Below are 16,355 nucleotides of genomic sequence, written 5' to 3'. Positions count from 1 at the left end.
ATTTTTTCTAGATAGCTGGACATTGGGATGTGCTGCGGTGTTTCTCTGAGTTTGTGGTTGTTCATTCTCTGAGTCCTTCACACAACCATATCTTTGTTGGAATCAGATGTGTTGTTTCATATACAGCCATATTCTTTAACAAAGCATGATTCAATCAGAAGGCAAGCAAACAAGTGTTAGAAGGTGAGATGTAGCATTTTAAGCCATCCTTTTCTGAAGATGAACAGTTATGCCATGAAATGCTGGCACTGCAGGAAGGTTTGGTCTCAGCTTTCATACAACATTTCAGGTAAAATAGGCTGCAGATAGACCATCCTGCATGGTCACAGCTTGAGCTTCAATATATTAATATATATTAACGCTCAGCAGCAGTTTTGTGTACCAACAACTCCTTCGACTGCTAAGCTCAATATTTCTAGATTTGTGAAGACAGCATGAGCTGGAAATGGTAGCTTGTCTGGAGAAATTTACATGGACTTGAACCTGGTGCTTGATGACTTAGAGGCTTGCCCTTTTAATGTGTTAGGATTGTTTTCATACTGCTTCCGTCATTTAAGTCCTATTTGTTAAGAAAGTACTTTCAGACATAAATTTAGATAAGTTATACTTTTGATTTTGCTTATTGTGGAAAATTTCCCAAAATCTAACTTCAAAAAACTGGTATATAATTATAAATTAACCACATTTTGTATTGTGATGATTGATGAGAGGTAGGGTTTTTTGTTTGCTTTGTGGATTTTCTTGTTTTGGATGGGTTTGTTTTTTTCCCGTCTTTCAATAGGTGTTGATTTCCTTTCACAGCAACTTTGCAGCCCTCAGAATGTGAATTGTAGAGATTTGGAAGGCCGCCATTCAACACCACTGCACTTTGCTGCAGGGTATAACCGCGTATCAGTGGTGGAGTATCTCTTGCACCATGGGGCAGATGTGCATGCCAAAGATAAAGGGTATATTTTCGTTCTGTGATATACTTATTGTTTTTTATTACTGTGAGATTTCAACCTCCTCTCTTCATTTTGGTTTGAATTTCAGCAACTGTCATTTTTTCTTGTTAAAATTTTTGTTTCTTTCTTCTTAGAAGGAAGGTAGAGGGTAGCGTTCAGGGACGTGGTTCAGTGGGCAGTAATGGTGAATGGTTGGACTGGATGATCTTAGAGGTCTTTTCCAATCTTAAATAATCCTATGATTCTTCCGCATTGTTTCTGTTATTAATTGTGTGGAGACATAATTAAGTTGTGTTAAATATTAAGTTTATTAATATTTAATATTGATTAAGTTAAATATAACTTTCCGGCAAAGCCACAGTCACGCATCTGGCAATGTAATCCATGATCCTTCTCTTCCCCCTTTTGTCTGTTTCAGAGATTTTGCAGTGTTTAAAAGCAGCCTCTCAGTTATTTCAGGTGATTTAAAATTAGTTTGGAATTACATGAGGTAAAATACCAGGGTTGTCTCTGACCATTTCTCTGGTTTGGTTAGATTTTATTATTAACTTATTTATTCAGGTAGATAAGATAAATCCTTTACAAATCTTATTATCTGATTTCTTGCAAAGTGACTGAGTGGAATAGTATGATTTTTTTGATCTTTCACTCTAATATATTGGACTTCATGATGAGGGGTAATTTGTTTCCAGCTCTGAATTACCAATTTTCCCCTCGGAAGAAATATTTGGACATCTTTCTGTGGGTGTGTAGCTGTTAATAACTGTAGTTCAAACTCATTGCTTAGTTTTATACCTTTTCTGAAATTTTCATTCAACTGTGCATAGTCAGATTGTAGCAATTCTTGCAACTGTTTTTTGCTGCTGCTAACAGCATTAAAGCCACTTGCTTCTAGCAACAGCAACATTGATGTTTGTTAAGCATTTAGAAGCCTCCTCTGTGAGATCTGAAGGACAAGGATGTTTGTTTCATTTAATAATAGGAAGGAAATAAAGCCATAAAAGTCTGAAAAATGTGGACTACTGTCCAGAGAATGTTTTATTTGTTGGAATTTTGTATGACTGCATATTGGATTGTATTTTCTGTAGCTGTTAAAACTTTATCTTTGATTAGTGGCTTAGTTCCCTTGCACAACGCCTGTTCTTACGGACACTACGAAGTAGCTGAACTCTTAGTGAGGCATGGTGCTTCTGTCAATGTAGCAGACCTGTGGAAATTCACTCCTCTTCATGAAGCAGCAGCAAAAGGAAAATATGAAATCTGCAAACTGCTGTTAAAAGTATGTGATCTAGAATTTTTAAATGTGTTTTTGAATATATGTTCTGTTTTTGTGTAAGATCGCATTCAAACTTATTTGCATTGTGAATTCTTAATGGTGCCGTTTCGATCTATTTTCCCTCTTACAGTTGTCGGCGTATTGTGTAATGTCTGTTCACTTACAGAGAATTGTTCGAATGGTTTCTTTTCCCAGTAGGTTTATTAGATTGGTTCAACATGACCGGTTAATGCTATTAACCAAGTAGGACAAAACTGTCAAAATGGGAAGAAAAAAAAAAAAAAATTAGGGAATGGAGGAAAAAAAAAAAGCCCACAGCAACCAAATGAACAGAAAACACCAGAAGTCCTTGCCTATTCATCCCCTTCTGGAACAGTTTATGTGGTTAAGTAAATCTTTGTAAAAGCATGCAGGAGTGTGTTACAGATCAATAACTGCAGGTGGGGACTTACTTAGTGTGTCTGACATTTAAAAAATAAAAATTAAAATTAAAACTGTTAAATCAATGTATAATCTATTAAGATCCTGGAGGAAATGTGTATTAATATCCTGTGGAATAAATATTCCCGATCAGCAGAAGTTGTAAGAGACATGAGGTAATGCCAACATGTTTCCATGAATTTGAGAGACTTCTTAACATAAGGTCATCTTGGGATGGTAGAAGTGAGTTCTAGTGGATTTCTTACCAATACTATTTCCTATTATAGCCTTGTGACTTCAAATTTTTTGAAGCACGGTATTTAAAATATGAATAAGTAAGAATATGGATTGTCTTAAAATGTTCTTCCACATACACTTACTTTCCTCTTGAGCTGCAAAGCCCCAGTATAAGAAGAATAAGTGTAGAGTCTTGCATATGGGTAGAAGTAACTGCATGAATCAGTACAGGTTAGGGGATGACTGCTGGAGAGGATCTGCAGAGAAGGACCTGAGTGTTCTGGTGGACAACACGTTGGCCATGAGCCAGCTGTGTGCCCTTGCGGCCAAGAATATCTTTGGTATCCTGGAGGGCATTAAAAGGAGTATGGAAAGCAGGCCATGCTCTCTACTCTGCCCTTGTGAAGCCACATTTAGAATACTGTGTCCATTTCTGGGCTCCCCAGCTCAAAAAATGCAGGGATCTCCTAGAAGGTGTCCAACAGAGGACCACAAAGACGATAAAAGTACTGCAACATATCCTGCATGAGGAGAGGCTGAGTAACCAGGGTCTGTTCAACCTGGGGAAAAGACGACTGAGGAGGGATCTGATTAATGTTCGTACATATTTAACGGAGCTTGGAGGCAAATGTATGAGGCCAGGCTCTTCTCAGTGGTGCATAGTGATAGGACAAGTAGCAGTGGCCTAAAATTAGCAGATTGGAAGCTCCATACAAGCACGTGGAAGAACCTCTTTACAGTAGGGATGACAGAGCACAGGAACAGGTTGCCCAGAGAGATTCCAGAGTCGTCTTCTAGGAGACCCATCTAAGACCCATCTGGATGCCTACATGTGCAACTTATTTTAGGGAACCTGCTTTAGCAGAGGGTTGGTCTTGATGATCTCTTGAGGACCCTTTTAACCCCTGCAATTCTGTGGTTCTGTGATATTTCTCACCTATCTCATCAATTATTTCATTTGATTACCAAGTAAGTATTCAGCTTAAGGGAGAGAGCACATCTTTTAAAAACTCAGCAGCAGCAAAAACCAGATGTGCAGACATGGCTGTGGAGTAGATGCAGCGATGACCATGTTATTACCACCTGAATACAGGAGTTAGTTCAAGTTTTAGGCGCACTCATAATTGCTCAAGCACAGCATTACTTTACAGGCACTGGAGATCTCTGGAATTTTCTTGACCATTTAAGTGGGAGTATAGCCATCTTTCATGTTCAACTTCAAAGGATCTTACCACAGGAAATACAGAAATGTTGAAATCTTTCTTTTAGAACTCATTCTTGCACAAGAACTGAATGCACCTTTAAGATGACATGCTTTTGTAAAGATTTTGAGTGTCCATGGATACATGCTCATGCTGCAGTTTACTCAGGGCTTCTCCTGCTGTGTGCCTCATGCCAAATGGCAGTGCTGTCAGTTCTGCTGAGCTGTAAATGTTGAGATTCATTTCTCCTGACTTGTGCTCTTTCTACCCTGTTCTGTGTAAAGAATGAAACAAAAAGACACAGACCTTTTGGAGAGACTTTCAAAGCCTTTCTTTAAAATGGCTCCTTTGTTTCTGTGATTTTGAAGGAGTCTGAGAAGTTGCTACCTCTTTACTTAGATATTTATTCTTGACAATACTTGAATAGTTTGATTTTTGTGAGTTTAAAATTAAGGAATCTAAGGTTGTATCTGGGAAAGTCATTCCTGGTTTTGAAAAGCTTTTTGCCTAAACAAACAAACAAAAACCCAAAAAACTCTTCTCAATAGTACTACAAATGCTGATCTGGTTCTGTGTAATTAGTGCGCTCTTTCTGTCCCTTTCTGCTTACTCTTTTCACCTTGAACGTTTCTGTAATGCTTCTGAGTACAAGATGGTTCATTCCATCTGCTCTTCCCATCCCCATCTCATTCTCTGTGGCTCACAGTGGCACAGCATGTAGCCAGCATCACTGATGAGAAATGCCAAGGCAGACTTGCTGGCAGGGCTTAGATCACTGATCATTCTGAAGATGCCAACCAAAGAACTAAAGTGCCTACAGCTGCCTATGCCCTATCTGTGTTTGATCTTTCCGTGACTGCTAGCAGTGTATAGAGAAAGAGCTGTCCTCCCACAACATTGTTCATGGACACAACTCATGCTTTATGCTCTAGATGTTTGCTCCCCTCTTTATCCCATGCTCTAGCAGTTTGTTCTTTTCTGTGATTGATTTCCATGTTTTCTGAGCACAGGTATATTCCAGCAACATTTTAAATCCACTTTTCTGCTGTCCCACCAAGTGTTTTCTTTACTGCTTGTAAACAACTTAAAGTTGTGCTGTTATATAATAGCAAGTGTAGAAATGAATATTTTTATAGATCATATCTCCAGGAAATGTCTTTCAACAGCAGAGTGGTATTCAGTGAACCTGAGATCTTGGCTCCATTAGCCAAGATTGGCATACTGTCCTTCTGGATTTATTTATTGTATGTAACTGCACTGGCAAAATCCCTTGCTTCACCTGTGCTTCAAAATAGTGACATTTGTGTGCACTCTTCACGGTTTTGACAGCAGTATTGCACTTTGCTCTTTGCAGCATGGGGCTGATCCAACAAAGAAGAACCGAGATGGGAACACTCCTCTAGATTTGGTGAAAGAAGGAGACACAGATATCCAGGACTTACTGCGAGGAGATGCTGCTTTACTAGATGCTGCCAAGAAAGGGTGCCTGGCTCGCGTGCAGAAGCTGTGTACTCAAGAAAATATCAATTGCAGAGACACCCAGGGAAGAAATTCAACACCGCTACATCTTGCAGGTGAGTGACTTAATGTGTCTCACAGAATGATTAAAGTTGAAATGGAGCTTAGGAAGTAGTCTGTTAAAACCCCTCAGCTCAAGAAGGGATGCCTAGACCTCGTTGTCTATAGCCACGTCCAAGTGAGTTTTGAAGATCTCCAAGGAGGGAGACTCCATAGGTTCTCTAGGCAACCTGTACCACTGCTTCATCACTTGCTAAGTAAAGTGCTCCCTGATGTTCACCAGGAACCTTGTGTCCCAGTCTGTGCTATTGTTTCTTGTATTGGCACTGGACGCCACTGTCAAGAGCCTGTATGTTTTGTCTGCTTCCCATAATTTTATAAGAAGGAGTTGCAGAGCTTCAAGGATAACTTTACTATACAGAGTATTGTTAACTGGCACCTATTTCAGGACTATTTCAGGAGTTAATGTGGTTACTAGGAAAAAAAAAGGGCTTTCGTAGTTGAAAACAATGCTTTAGCTTCACTGCCTGACAATTTTTGTTTGCTGAACCTCTCCTAATACTCAATTTATTTTTCCTGTTTATTTTCTACAGCTGGTTACAACAATTTGGAAGTAGCTGAATATCTTCTTGAGCATGGTGCTGACGTTAATGCCCAGGACAAAGGTGGATTAATACCTCTACATAATGCAGCATCTTATGGGGTAGGTACAGGCTCTTTTGCTTGTGGACGCATCAACAGGGAGCTCCTAGAAGTTATATCCAAAGCTGGTTATTTTACAGTTGTCTTACAGTGAACAACCTTAGCCTGTGATGGTATGAAATATTTGTTGAGCTAAGTTGCTGATGTGCATCCTGTATTTAGTCCCGTAGATATAGCTTAGTGAGGCATATTTGGGTGTCGCAGTTTAGAAAGATCACTTTGCCTTTGTGCAAGCAAGCAGATGCAAAGCTTTGAGTGGTTTTAAATTGTGGGTGACTGCTGAAAGAGGAACTCAAGTTGGTACTGAAAGACTTGTGTGGAAGTAAGAAGGGATCATGTCTGTTGCAGTGGGGCTGCGATGGTTGATTGAAACTATTTTGGATGAGACAGGTCCTCTTTCCTCTGTCTGTGTGCATACCACTTGCACAGATGCCTCAAAAGCAGCTGCTAATTGCAAATGAGTTGAGAAGAAGCTTTTGCAAGCAATTATACAGAGATGGTGCTTGAGAAGATCCTAGCAGATGCTTAAGGATAGGCAGAGGACATAAGCTCAAAAACGGGTGGATTTGATGATCTGATTCTGTGCTTTGTTACTGCAGGGCCATAGTACGAGAAGAACAAAATCTAGGAGGGGCATTCTTAACGAATCCACATGTTTTGCTTTCTTCTGAGATCTGAATGAGGAAGGCGTGGGGAAAAGTGCAGTGTTCACCTTCTTTCTACTGAGTGTATCACTGAAATACAGCCTGCATCATTTGTAGTGGTTCTCTGTCAGTCTGGGCTTTTGGTGTCCTAGAGAGCAAGAAGCTCTGAATACTCCTCAAGATTTTGAAGTGCAGCACTATGATTTTTCACTGCTTCTCCTAATATCAAGCAATACCATTCTTCAGCTTCAATCATAAATACTAAGTGCCTGGCACGTTGCTTAGATCTAGAGATATATTCTGATACAAAGATTGTGCTCACTCTTCCAAAGCATAGCAAATCAAAGCACACATTCTATATGACAATAAGGTATTCTTTATTGTCACATGGCAACATAAGAGATTGGTTCAAGCTGATAATCACTTCAAAAATCATAATGCCAGTTTAATTTGGTTATCTTGCTCTCTTTAGGAAAAGTTAATGAGGCTATGTTTCAGTGCTTTTCCTGTAGTTGCCCGTACTTCTGAGCTGTCATCAGCCCATTCAGATCTCTGTAACAGGAGGCAGACAGATGAGTACTGCTTTCAGATGTTCATGGCTGGCAAGTTTCACAGATGTAGCCTTTTCCTCATAAAGTGTCTTCAGTTCTCTCAGCCAATGTTTAATTATGTGTGCCTCTCAGTAGGGTTTTGTGTTGTGACAGAGAACCTGCACGAAATGCAATTGCTTTAAAAGTTTGGAAGAGTGAAAAAATAAGGTCAGCAGTAATTTCAAACCATTCAGAGCAAGCTTCTAGAGCTGTTAAGAGTCACTTAATTGCTGTTGAAAGAAAAAATGAAATCCATTAGCAGAAGTCTTTGTTCTTCTGCTTACTATTTTCTGTGTTTCATTCTCTTGCCTATTTTTTTTATTTCTAAGCTGTATTCCACAAGTAATTTTATTGATCAAAGAGAGAGTTTTTATTCACCGATTTTCTGTTATTTTCATTTGGGAGACTTCTAAAATAGAATGTTGATGAAAGCATGGAGGTTTAAGTACTTTTATAGCCATTGTAAAACAGTTGTTCCTTTTGACTCCCTTAATGAGCTTTATCAATTACGTGTCTCAAAATATGATTGGAGGAAGAATAAATTTGTGTTACCTTGGGTGGGCTCCATGACAAAGCTCTGTATGCAGACATCTAAGTAGTGTTTAAGTAGTGTAGCATTGGAGTTCACATCTCCTAGTCGCGTATCACAAATGTCACAGCACCATACATTTGTGTTTCCAGTTCAAATATCTACAAATGTTTTGGCAGCTAAGTCTGTGTGTTTTATGCTGGAGCATATATCAGGCCTGATCCTGTAGCTAGCACAGACTACTTACCATGTAGTTCAGGTGATTTGACAGAAATGTAATTCTGTGCTTGATCAAAAATGGAGTGGTAGGGTTGATCCAGATTTAGTGACTGTGGAGCTGCAGGATAGAGCCACACCTGATGAGTGCATTACTGCATAAAGAGGCAGGTAAGTGGGTAAAAAAAAAAGGAAAGAGAAACGATGAAGTTCTCTAAGCACCATTATCCTCACCATAAAGTAGGAAATATGTTTTATTATCAGTGTCGTGTTCATTAAAATGTTTTTGTTTTCTAGCATGTGGACATTGCAGCATTGCTGATCAAATACAATACGTGTGTAAATGCAACAGATAAGTGGGCATTCACACCATTGCATGAAGCAGCACAAAAAGGAAGGACGCAGCTGTGTGCTCTGCTCTTAGCTCATGGAGCAGATCCAACCATGAAGAATCAAGAGGGTCAGACACCACTAGACCTGGCAACAGTAAGTTCTTGCTGGAGTGCCAGCCACACAGTGCTCTGGAAGGTTTGCTCTGCATGTAAATGACTTTCTGCACCTTCGTGGCCTCAGCTTTCTCTGTGTCAAAGTAGAGGGAAATGAATGTCTCTAAGGTGTATTTGCAATTTCTTTTACCCATGGATATCCTCTGGCTGAGATTTTAACGTGGTTTGTGATATAAGGATCCCCTCTGCTAAAGCATTCTCTCCTGGAATCAGTCTTCTTATTGCCAGAAGCTAATCTATCTGAAAATGCCCCCAGTGGTAGTCAGTCTGTGTGTGCTGTCAGTAATGATTTCACTGAACCTAGAAGGGAAATGAGATGAGGTTTTATTGGAATGGAATCTCTTAGTAGTTGATGATGTTTGGTGCCTGCGTATTACCTCAGCTCTTTTTTGACAAGCTCTAAAACAACATCCTAGGATTTGTGAGTGGCTCTCAAACCTATTTTAAAACTGGCACTGTACACTTTCTTGTTAGTGGTGATGGTGGCAGCTGGTTAAAGAACCTAAGAAGGTCGTGTGAACATGCATGTGTCAGCTTAACCATTCTTGCTAAAATAGATAACTGCACCCAAATTGGATGCCATGTCCATTTCTGGTGCAAGAATCACAAAAGGACATGCCAAAGAGGAATTTCTTGAAGATGAGGGTTCTTTTTAATTTAGTCTATAAAGGCATTTTGCAGTCCAGTTGCTAGCCAAGTTCATACTCCTCCTGAAGTTCCTGTTGTTTTTTGTTTTAAAGACTAAGAGATTATCGTGGCAAAGGGAAGGGTAGAGTTTTCCATTGAAACTTTGATCCAGTGCAAAATGCTTGACCGGAAGTTAACTGACACAAATTGAGATCAGTGACTTGTGATACAACTGAGCCTCAACTTGAATGTTTTTGTGTTTTTCAGGCTGACGATATCAGAGCTTTGCTGATAGATGCAATGCCTCCAGAAGCTTTACCTACATGCTTTAAGCCTCAAGCAACTGTTGTTAGCGCCTCCCTGATCTCGCCAGCATCTACGCCTTCCTGCCTTTCTGCTGCCAGCAGTATAGATAACCTCACCGGGCCACTGGCAGAACTTGCGGTCGGAGGGGCATCAAATACTGGTGACGGAGCAGCGGGAACTGAAAGGAAGGAGGGAGAAGGTGCATTTGCTGCTGGACATGTTTGCATTGCCAGAAGTACAGTAGTCTAGAGTCACAGCAGCTCTTGTTCTATCTGAAAAGCATTTCTGACCAGGCAGAAATTACTGCACAGCCTGAATTGTTGTCCACATTGTGAAGTGTCTGATGTTTGCTCTGTTCTGATGTGCTCTGCAGGAACGTTGTTGGCTGTTCACTTATGTTTGCTTTTCACAGTTCTGATTACAAAAGCATACCTGATTAGGTGCCCAGATGTTTGTTGTTGATTTTATCCAAAAGATCCAATGAGAATTAATTTGACAGAGTTATGATTGTGAAGGCTGGGGGATTTCAATAAGACTTTTTAGATCTTTTGATTCTTATTTGGAATACATGCTGTGTATCAGCATCTGGGTGATTACATACCAAAAATACACCCAGTCTTCATTTCCTTCCCCTTGCAATATGAGCCTCTGGCACAGACTGATTGTGCTTTTCATTATTTGATACTGAGGAGGGGAATAGTGATGATATTTACACTGATGTTTCACACAATGGAAGTGGATTGTTTTTTTATAAGGCAGATTGGTTGTATGAAGAATGAGTGGGATTTTAAGAGAAGTGGTATTTGTTGGTTTATTTACTTATTTGAATTGAGTGTGTGAGATTAAGTGATTTTTTTCTTATTACAGTTTCTGGTCTTGACATGAACATTACCCAGTTCCTGAAAAGCCTTGGTCTTGAACACCTTCGGGACATCTTTGAGACAGAACAGGTAAGTGTCAAGTGTTTTCTGTGTGTTTTGAAGATAGGCTTCAATTCCCTGATTTTAAAAGAGAGCAAAAAGACAACTTCACATCTACAGAAAAAAAAACACAAACATATCCAAGAAAGGTGCAGATATGAATGAATTGGCAAACGCTTTTCAGTGAGGTAGAGATGAAAATATCTGCCTGTTTGATTTAGTTATCAGTGGTTTTCACTTTCTTAAAAAATGGTGATTGCTAATTTGGTTTGTATTCTGAGAACTGCATGTGAACATTTAATTAACTTTTGAACATAAGTTCAAAAAGAAAATTTAGATTGGAACATCACCTTCACTTATCCTGTAGCAGTCTTGATGTTTGAAGAAACTTTTCACCATCTATACTGCTACATGTGACACTTAAATTAGATGTGGGAATTCCTCCAGTTTGACCTAGTTGAGTAGTGTGATCAGTCCAGAGAATGTAGAAGTGTGGTTTCCTAGTGGGTTAGGACTGTAGCATTAATTGAATTTGCAGAGCTAAAAAGTTTTAAATATAATTGAGAGATGGGGGAAGCTGCAAAGTTATCAACAATTTGCAGTGTATGAAAAGAATACAACTCTCTACCGTTCCAGAAGCTTACATTTCTGTAAGGTAATTTTTGGCCTGTTTTTATGTACTGTTTTCTTAGATATTTTATGAGTTAAAAAGGTTATTTGTGTGAATAAGGTGGACAGTGGTGGATGTAAAAAGTACAAGGAGGCTGGATTTGATGGTGCTTTTTCCTCATATTTTTGCTGTTAATCTTTTGTGATGGATCAGGAAATAAGTATTTTAAATGTAATTTGTTACTTACAGAAAAGCCTCCAAATTCTTCCACGAAACGTTACAGAGGTATCTCCCTCCCCAAAGTTACCATGCTATATAATATTTTTTCCCTTCTTACACATAAGCATAGGCTCTGTTCTTTAACTTGGAACTGCTTCTAGTAAGAAGCAAACGAACCCCAAATGAATTTGTATTCTACTCAGTTTGTTCTTATTTTATTATTTTTCCCACCTTCTACTCGCTGTGCTGCTTTTGTCCAGTTTTTGCTTCCTTAGCTTCTAACCTGTTTTTAAGATCTTTCCCTGCTAATAATATTTAACAATTTAAATCAGATTTATCATTTCTGAAATCGCTAAGCTGCTCGTGTAGGTTTGTCTAAAAATAAGCTCATCATCCCACTACCCTCATGTTCATTTTTTCTACTTGGCTCTAATCTCATAATGATATTGGGTTGGTGCTGGTGCTGTCTATTATCTGTCTTTTCTCTGTTTTTTTAATGTTTCTGTGCACATGATGAATGTCTTCAGTGGCTTTTCCACAGCAATCTCATTAGGGCTCAGTTGCACAGTTGTTCAAATTATCTATAATTCCTTGCTGGAATTGCTTTCTTTTGGATTAGTGGTACTCAGTTTGGAGTTGACAGTGTTGATATCTGCAAGTCCAGTTGTGCTAACAATCTACCTGGTTTTTAAGCAAGTTGTATGGGTTCCTATTATTTGCAATGCTTCCAATTCTGATTTAATGTAAAATTGGAAGTAGGCTTTATACAGTTACCTCCATCACATTAAATCTTTGTTTCACATAAACACCTTGGCACAGAGTTGCCTTACAGCAATGAAAAATGTGTATTTCATTTAGCACCTATATCCTTCTCTTTTTCGATTTCGAAAATAGTGACAGCTTGTTTTATTATTTTTCTATTTCCACCAATAATCTCTTTGACCTTGATGTCTAAAATCATGTCAGGTGGTTGTGGATTTGTATATTACAATAACATAACTAGTTTTGCCTGTCCTCACAATGCTAACTATTTCCCAAAATTGAGCATGGGAAATAGTTGGGATAGTTGAGCTCGACTTAACCTAGCCAATTCACTGGCTTCGTCCACATAAGTGTGGATATGCACACACCATTATATACCAATGTGAAACACCTTTTTGGTTGCACAGTGAAAATTCTGAATTACACTAGAAGGTGAGACCTTAAATGCGTCAGAATTGTTCCATGCTTCCATGTTCCTAGCTTTTCTGTGCATCCTCCTCCTACATAAGTAAAAATGATTTTAACAGGCCTCCTGCGAGAATGAGCTCTTGTCAGTTGCTGTAGGAGAAGTTAAAGTTCTACACAGCTTGGGCTGTAGCAGCTGGACATGGTCCTGTTTGAGGGAGTGGCGTGCCAGAAGGTGGCAGCAGTTAAGGATATGGTAAAACATAAAAATATGTGTTCTCTTGGTTGTAGCACAAATACAATCCAGTTTCTGAACTGATGTATCTTTGGCCTTGGGAGTCAGGTCAGGTTTGGCTGGTGATTTTTGTGATTTTTCCACCTTTCCAGATAACCCTAGATGTGTTGGCAGATATGGGACACGAGGAGCTTAAAGAAATAGGGATTAACGCGTATGGCCACCGACACAAATTGATAAAAGGTGTGGAGAGGCTTCTAGGAGGCCAGCAAGGTAAATACGATGTTTTTACTTGTTAGTCTGAGTAGCACAGAACAGACTCCCAGAAGTCCTCTGCTGTAAATGTAGGCATTGATACCAGGAATTGAAAGAGCATGATTGTTTGGAAAACATGCTCGCTGATGGTTTGGTGGCTTGTGACGGGTAAGGAATATATTGGGTTGATACAGGACTGAGTGACTGCTCATCTTTCCAGAGAATGGACAACCCTGAGGCAGCTGTGGAAGCCGTGCCCATTTGCAGGGGTTCTGTTTGACCAAGGACGGGGAGCTTTTGGGTTGATTTGCCCTACGTGTAGGCCAGCTGTATCCTGATGCATAGGCTTGTTGGAGCTCCTTGCTGCCCCACGCTACTTGAGTGCTTCTCTTAAAGCACAAATCACAAAATGTAGTTGTCACACCTGCATTTTCCTTCTCTCTCTGAAGACCCTGTTGCCAATGAAAGTACTTCATCTTTTTAAGGTTATTTTTAGACCTTGCGTTTATTTTGTGCTTCCTGCTTACTGGGGTTGTATAAGCAGAAAAATTGCAATGTTTAATAAAAATAAGTCTGGCTTTATTTTCTCCTGATGATTTTTTTTACTTCTTTAATTCCTTCCCTTTGTAGGTACCAATCCGTATTTAACTTTCCACTGCGTGAGTCAGGGGACTATTCTCCTTGACCTTGCACCTGATGATAAGGAGTATCAGTCCGTTGAAGAGGAGGTATTGCAGTTATCTTTTTTGGTGGTGGTGCATTTCCTTCGTCACCTAATCCTTAGAGCTAAATCTTACAGCACGCTGAAAGTGATAAAAGTGCTTTGGTGAACTGCACAGATCTAATGTGGAGTTTAGAGCATTTGTTTGTTTCAGTTTATACTGATGATGATTTTTTTACTGTTTCCTGCCAGTTTTTTTCTTTAAATACATGATTTTGTTTCTCACTTCCTGCTAACCTAATTTTGCCTTGCTGGCATTGTTCTGGATGTCATCTCATAGCTAGGGCTTACATAGCTTATCAGAGAAAGGCACACCTGTGAAAAAGCAAAGGCTGTGTGTGGAGACTGGGAGATCAAGGCCGTGCAAGTCTGTAGGCATTCTTTTTGCTCAGGCCGTTTCTGCGTTTGAACCAGCTTGTTTTCTCTTGTCTCAGTGGTTTAGTTAATCTGTAACCTAGATAAACTACTCTTGGATAAGCAGAGATGACTGTAATTTTTCCTCCCACACACATGCTGTTTTATTTGAGTCAACTACAAGCAGTTACCATTTTGAAAGGAAAAGCATAAGAGGAAAGAGACTTTCTTAAGTGTTATGTTTGAAATAAACACTCTAATTGTTCTTTCAGCTGCTTGTGTAATGATGTTACTTTGTAGCACAGAAAGTCTTGACACTCAGGATTGCTGCCAGTACCCTGGAATATCTTTTTTATTATTAACTCTGCAAACTGGAGTTTGTGCAGACTTTTTGTATAACCATGTCTGACAGAAAGAGTCACTTGTTTACTAGAGTAAATTGGGATGAGTTGTTACTAAATGTTGCTGCTGTGGTTATAAATACCACTGGAAAAAAAAATGGTAAAATTGTTGAAATTCTGAGAACCTTCTAATGCCATAAGAAAACTTAGTGTTCATTTCACTAAGAAATACAGGCTATAGTCATTAGAAATACATTTGTTATTACTTCAAAATGATCTTTTTGTTTGAGTTATTTTTATTTTTTTCTAATCTGAAGTCTTCCAATAGTCTAATATTGATAGCAAGTGCCAATCCTCTTCCCTATGTAGGTTTTTATTATAAGATTGAGTAATTGCAACATTCAGTTTCTCAAACGGTATCGTAGAGCTGAATAGTGTTTTGGGTGCCTGAAGAAAAGTATATATCTCCATTTAAAATTGACTTTTTTGGCACCTTTTAGTTAATTTTCAACCCAGATTCTGTTACTGTCTGTGACATATTAAGATAGATACTGCATGATTACTTTTCCTTACTAACAAGTTTTATGTGCTGAACATTCTGTTGTGTTCGTTTATGTAGATGCAAAGTACAATCCGGGAGCACAGAGATGGTGGAAATGCTGGTGGGATCTTCAACAGGTACAATGTCATCAGGGTAAGTTTCAAAGTCTTGTAGTTCTATGTAGCAAAATAAGTTGGCACTTAAGCAAGCACACAGAAATGATTTAACAAATCAACCTTTTAAATTTAGAGTTCTTTGTTGGTATGATAATCAATTACTGAGTTAAAGCAAGCACTGAGTACTAAATTTATACTGATTGTGTGCTTGGCATATGGAGTGAGGAAGAAGTTTCCACTTGTGCTTTTAAAGAAGTCTAAAGAAGTCATAGAATGGTTTGAGTTGGGAGGGACTTTAAAGCCCATCCACTTCCAACCCCCTGTCCTGGGCAGGGTTGCCACCAACCAGTAAGTGAACATTAAACCTAAACCTTCAGAAAGGTAAGCCTGTTCAAGAGAGGCCAAAGCAGGGAGGGAAGGAGTTTCAGACAGTCTGTAGTTCCTGATGGTATTACCTGCTCTGAGGAGTGAAGCCTGAAAGCTTGCCTTAAACCTGAGAACTTAAGCCGTAATTCACAATAAATGTGAACATCTTGAAGCATATGTTCCTGACTTGGTCGTAAGGGCATGTTCAGAAAGGGCATGTTTTCTTGGTTTGTGGGGTTTTTTTGTACCATTTGTGCGTCTTGCTGTGCTTCTCTGTAGAATTTCTGCAAACGTTTTTGAAACCGTATTCCACTTATTTTGAATTGCATACTTAATGCTTGTTGTTGTTCAACTGCAGATCCAAAAGGTTGTGAATAAGAAGTTGCGGGAGAGATTCTGTCACAGACAGAAGGAGGTCTCAGAAGAGAATCATAACCATCACAATGAGCGCATGTTGTTTCATGGTAACGAAGTGATTACTGTTTGTATGTACTGGTATTAAAAAAGACACCAGAAGCACAAAGGAGCCCATAGACATTGTTAGTGTGGCTGTTTTCGCCATCCTATACAATAGTTGTTTTTCTATGCTAAAAATGCACGTGTGTGCTTGGTGAAGGTATTCTATGCAATCCGTAGAGCTCCACTAGGTACAAAATACATTTATAAAATGCTGTATCTCAGCCATTGCCATTAGATGGTAACTACTGGGAGGACTGTACACTGCTCTGAGAAATGCAGAGCATTTTTCCCTGAAAAAGGGAAGCAGCACGTAGTAAAAAGCGTTTTTCCCTGG

General features: G+C 39.2%; 1 protein-coding gene across 1 annotated transcript in view; it reads left to right on the top strand.

Annotated features, from left to right (window-relative positions):
- The window catches only part of TNKS (tankyrase), an 83,416-nt gene that overhangs the window by 60,082 nt on the left and 6,979 nt on the right, over nucleotides 1-16,355 (top strand). The window contains exons 12-22 of the mRNA XM_010709680.3: nucleotides 802-947; nucleotides 2,058-2,223; nucleotides 5,434-5,653; nucleotides 6,191-6,300; nucleotides 8,576-8,764; nucleotides 9,679-9,916; nucleotides 10,585-10,667; nucleotides 13,021-13,141; nucleotides 13,754-13,851; nucleotides 15,159-15,233; nucleotides 15,921-16,026. Coding sequence (XP_010707982.1) covers nucleotides 802-947; nucleotides 2,058-2,223; nucleotides 5,434-5,653; nucleotides 6,191-6,300; nucleotides 8,576-8,764; nucleotides 9,679-9,916; nucleotides 10,585-10,667; nucleotides 13,021-13,141; nucleotides 13,754-13,851; nucleotides 15,159-15,233; nucleotides 15,921-16,026 — 1,552 coding nt within the window. The remainder of the gene's footprint in view (nucleotides 1-801; nucleotides 948-2,057; nucleotides 2,224-5,433; nucleotides 5,654-6,190; nucleotides 6,301-8,575; nucleotides 8,765-9,678; nucleotides 9,917-10,584; nucleotides 10,668-13,020; nucleotides 13,142-13,753; nucleotides 13,852-15,158; nucleotides 15,234-15,920; nucleotides 16,027-16,355) is intronic.

This window comes from Meleagris gallopavo, chromosome 4 (assembly GCF_000146605.3).
Source record: "Meleagris gallopavo isolate NT-WF06-2002-E0010 breed Aviagen turkey brand Nicholas breeding stock chromosome 4, Turkey_5.1, whole genome shotgun sequence".
In the NCBI taxonomy this organism is placed as follows: Eukaryota; Metazoa; Chordata; class Aves; order Galliformes; family Phasianidae; genus Meleagris; species Meleagris gallopavo.
The sequence above is the reverse complement of the archived record's forward strand: the minus strand, read 5'-3'. Positions and strand labels throughout refer to the sequence as shown.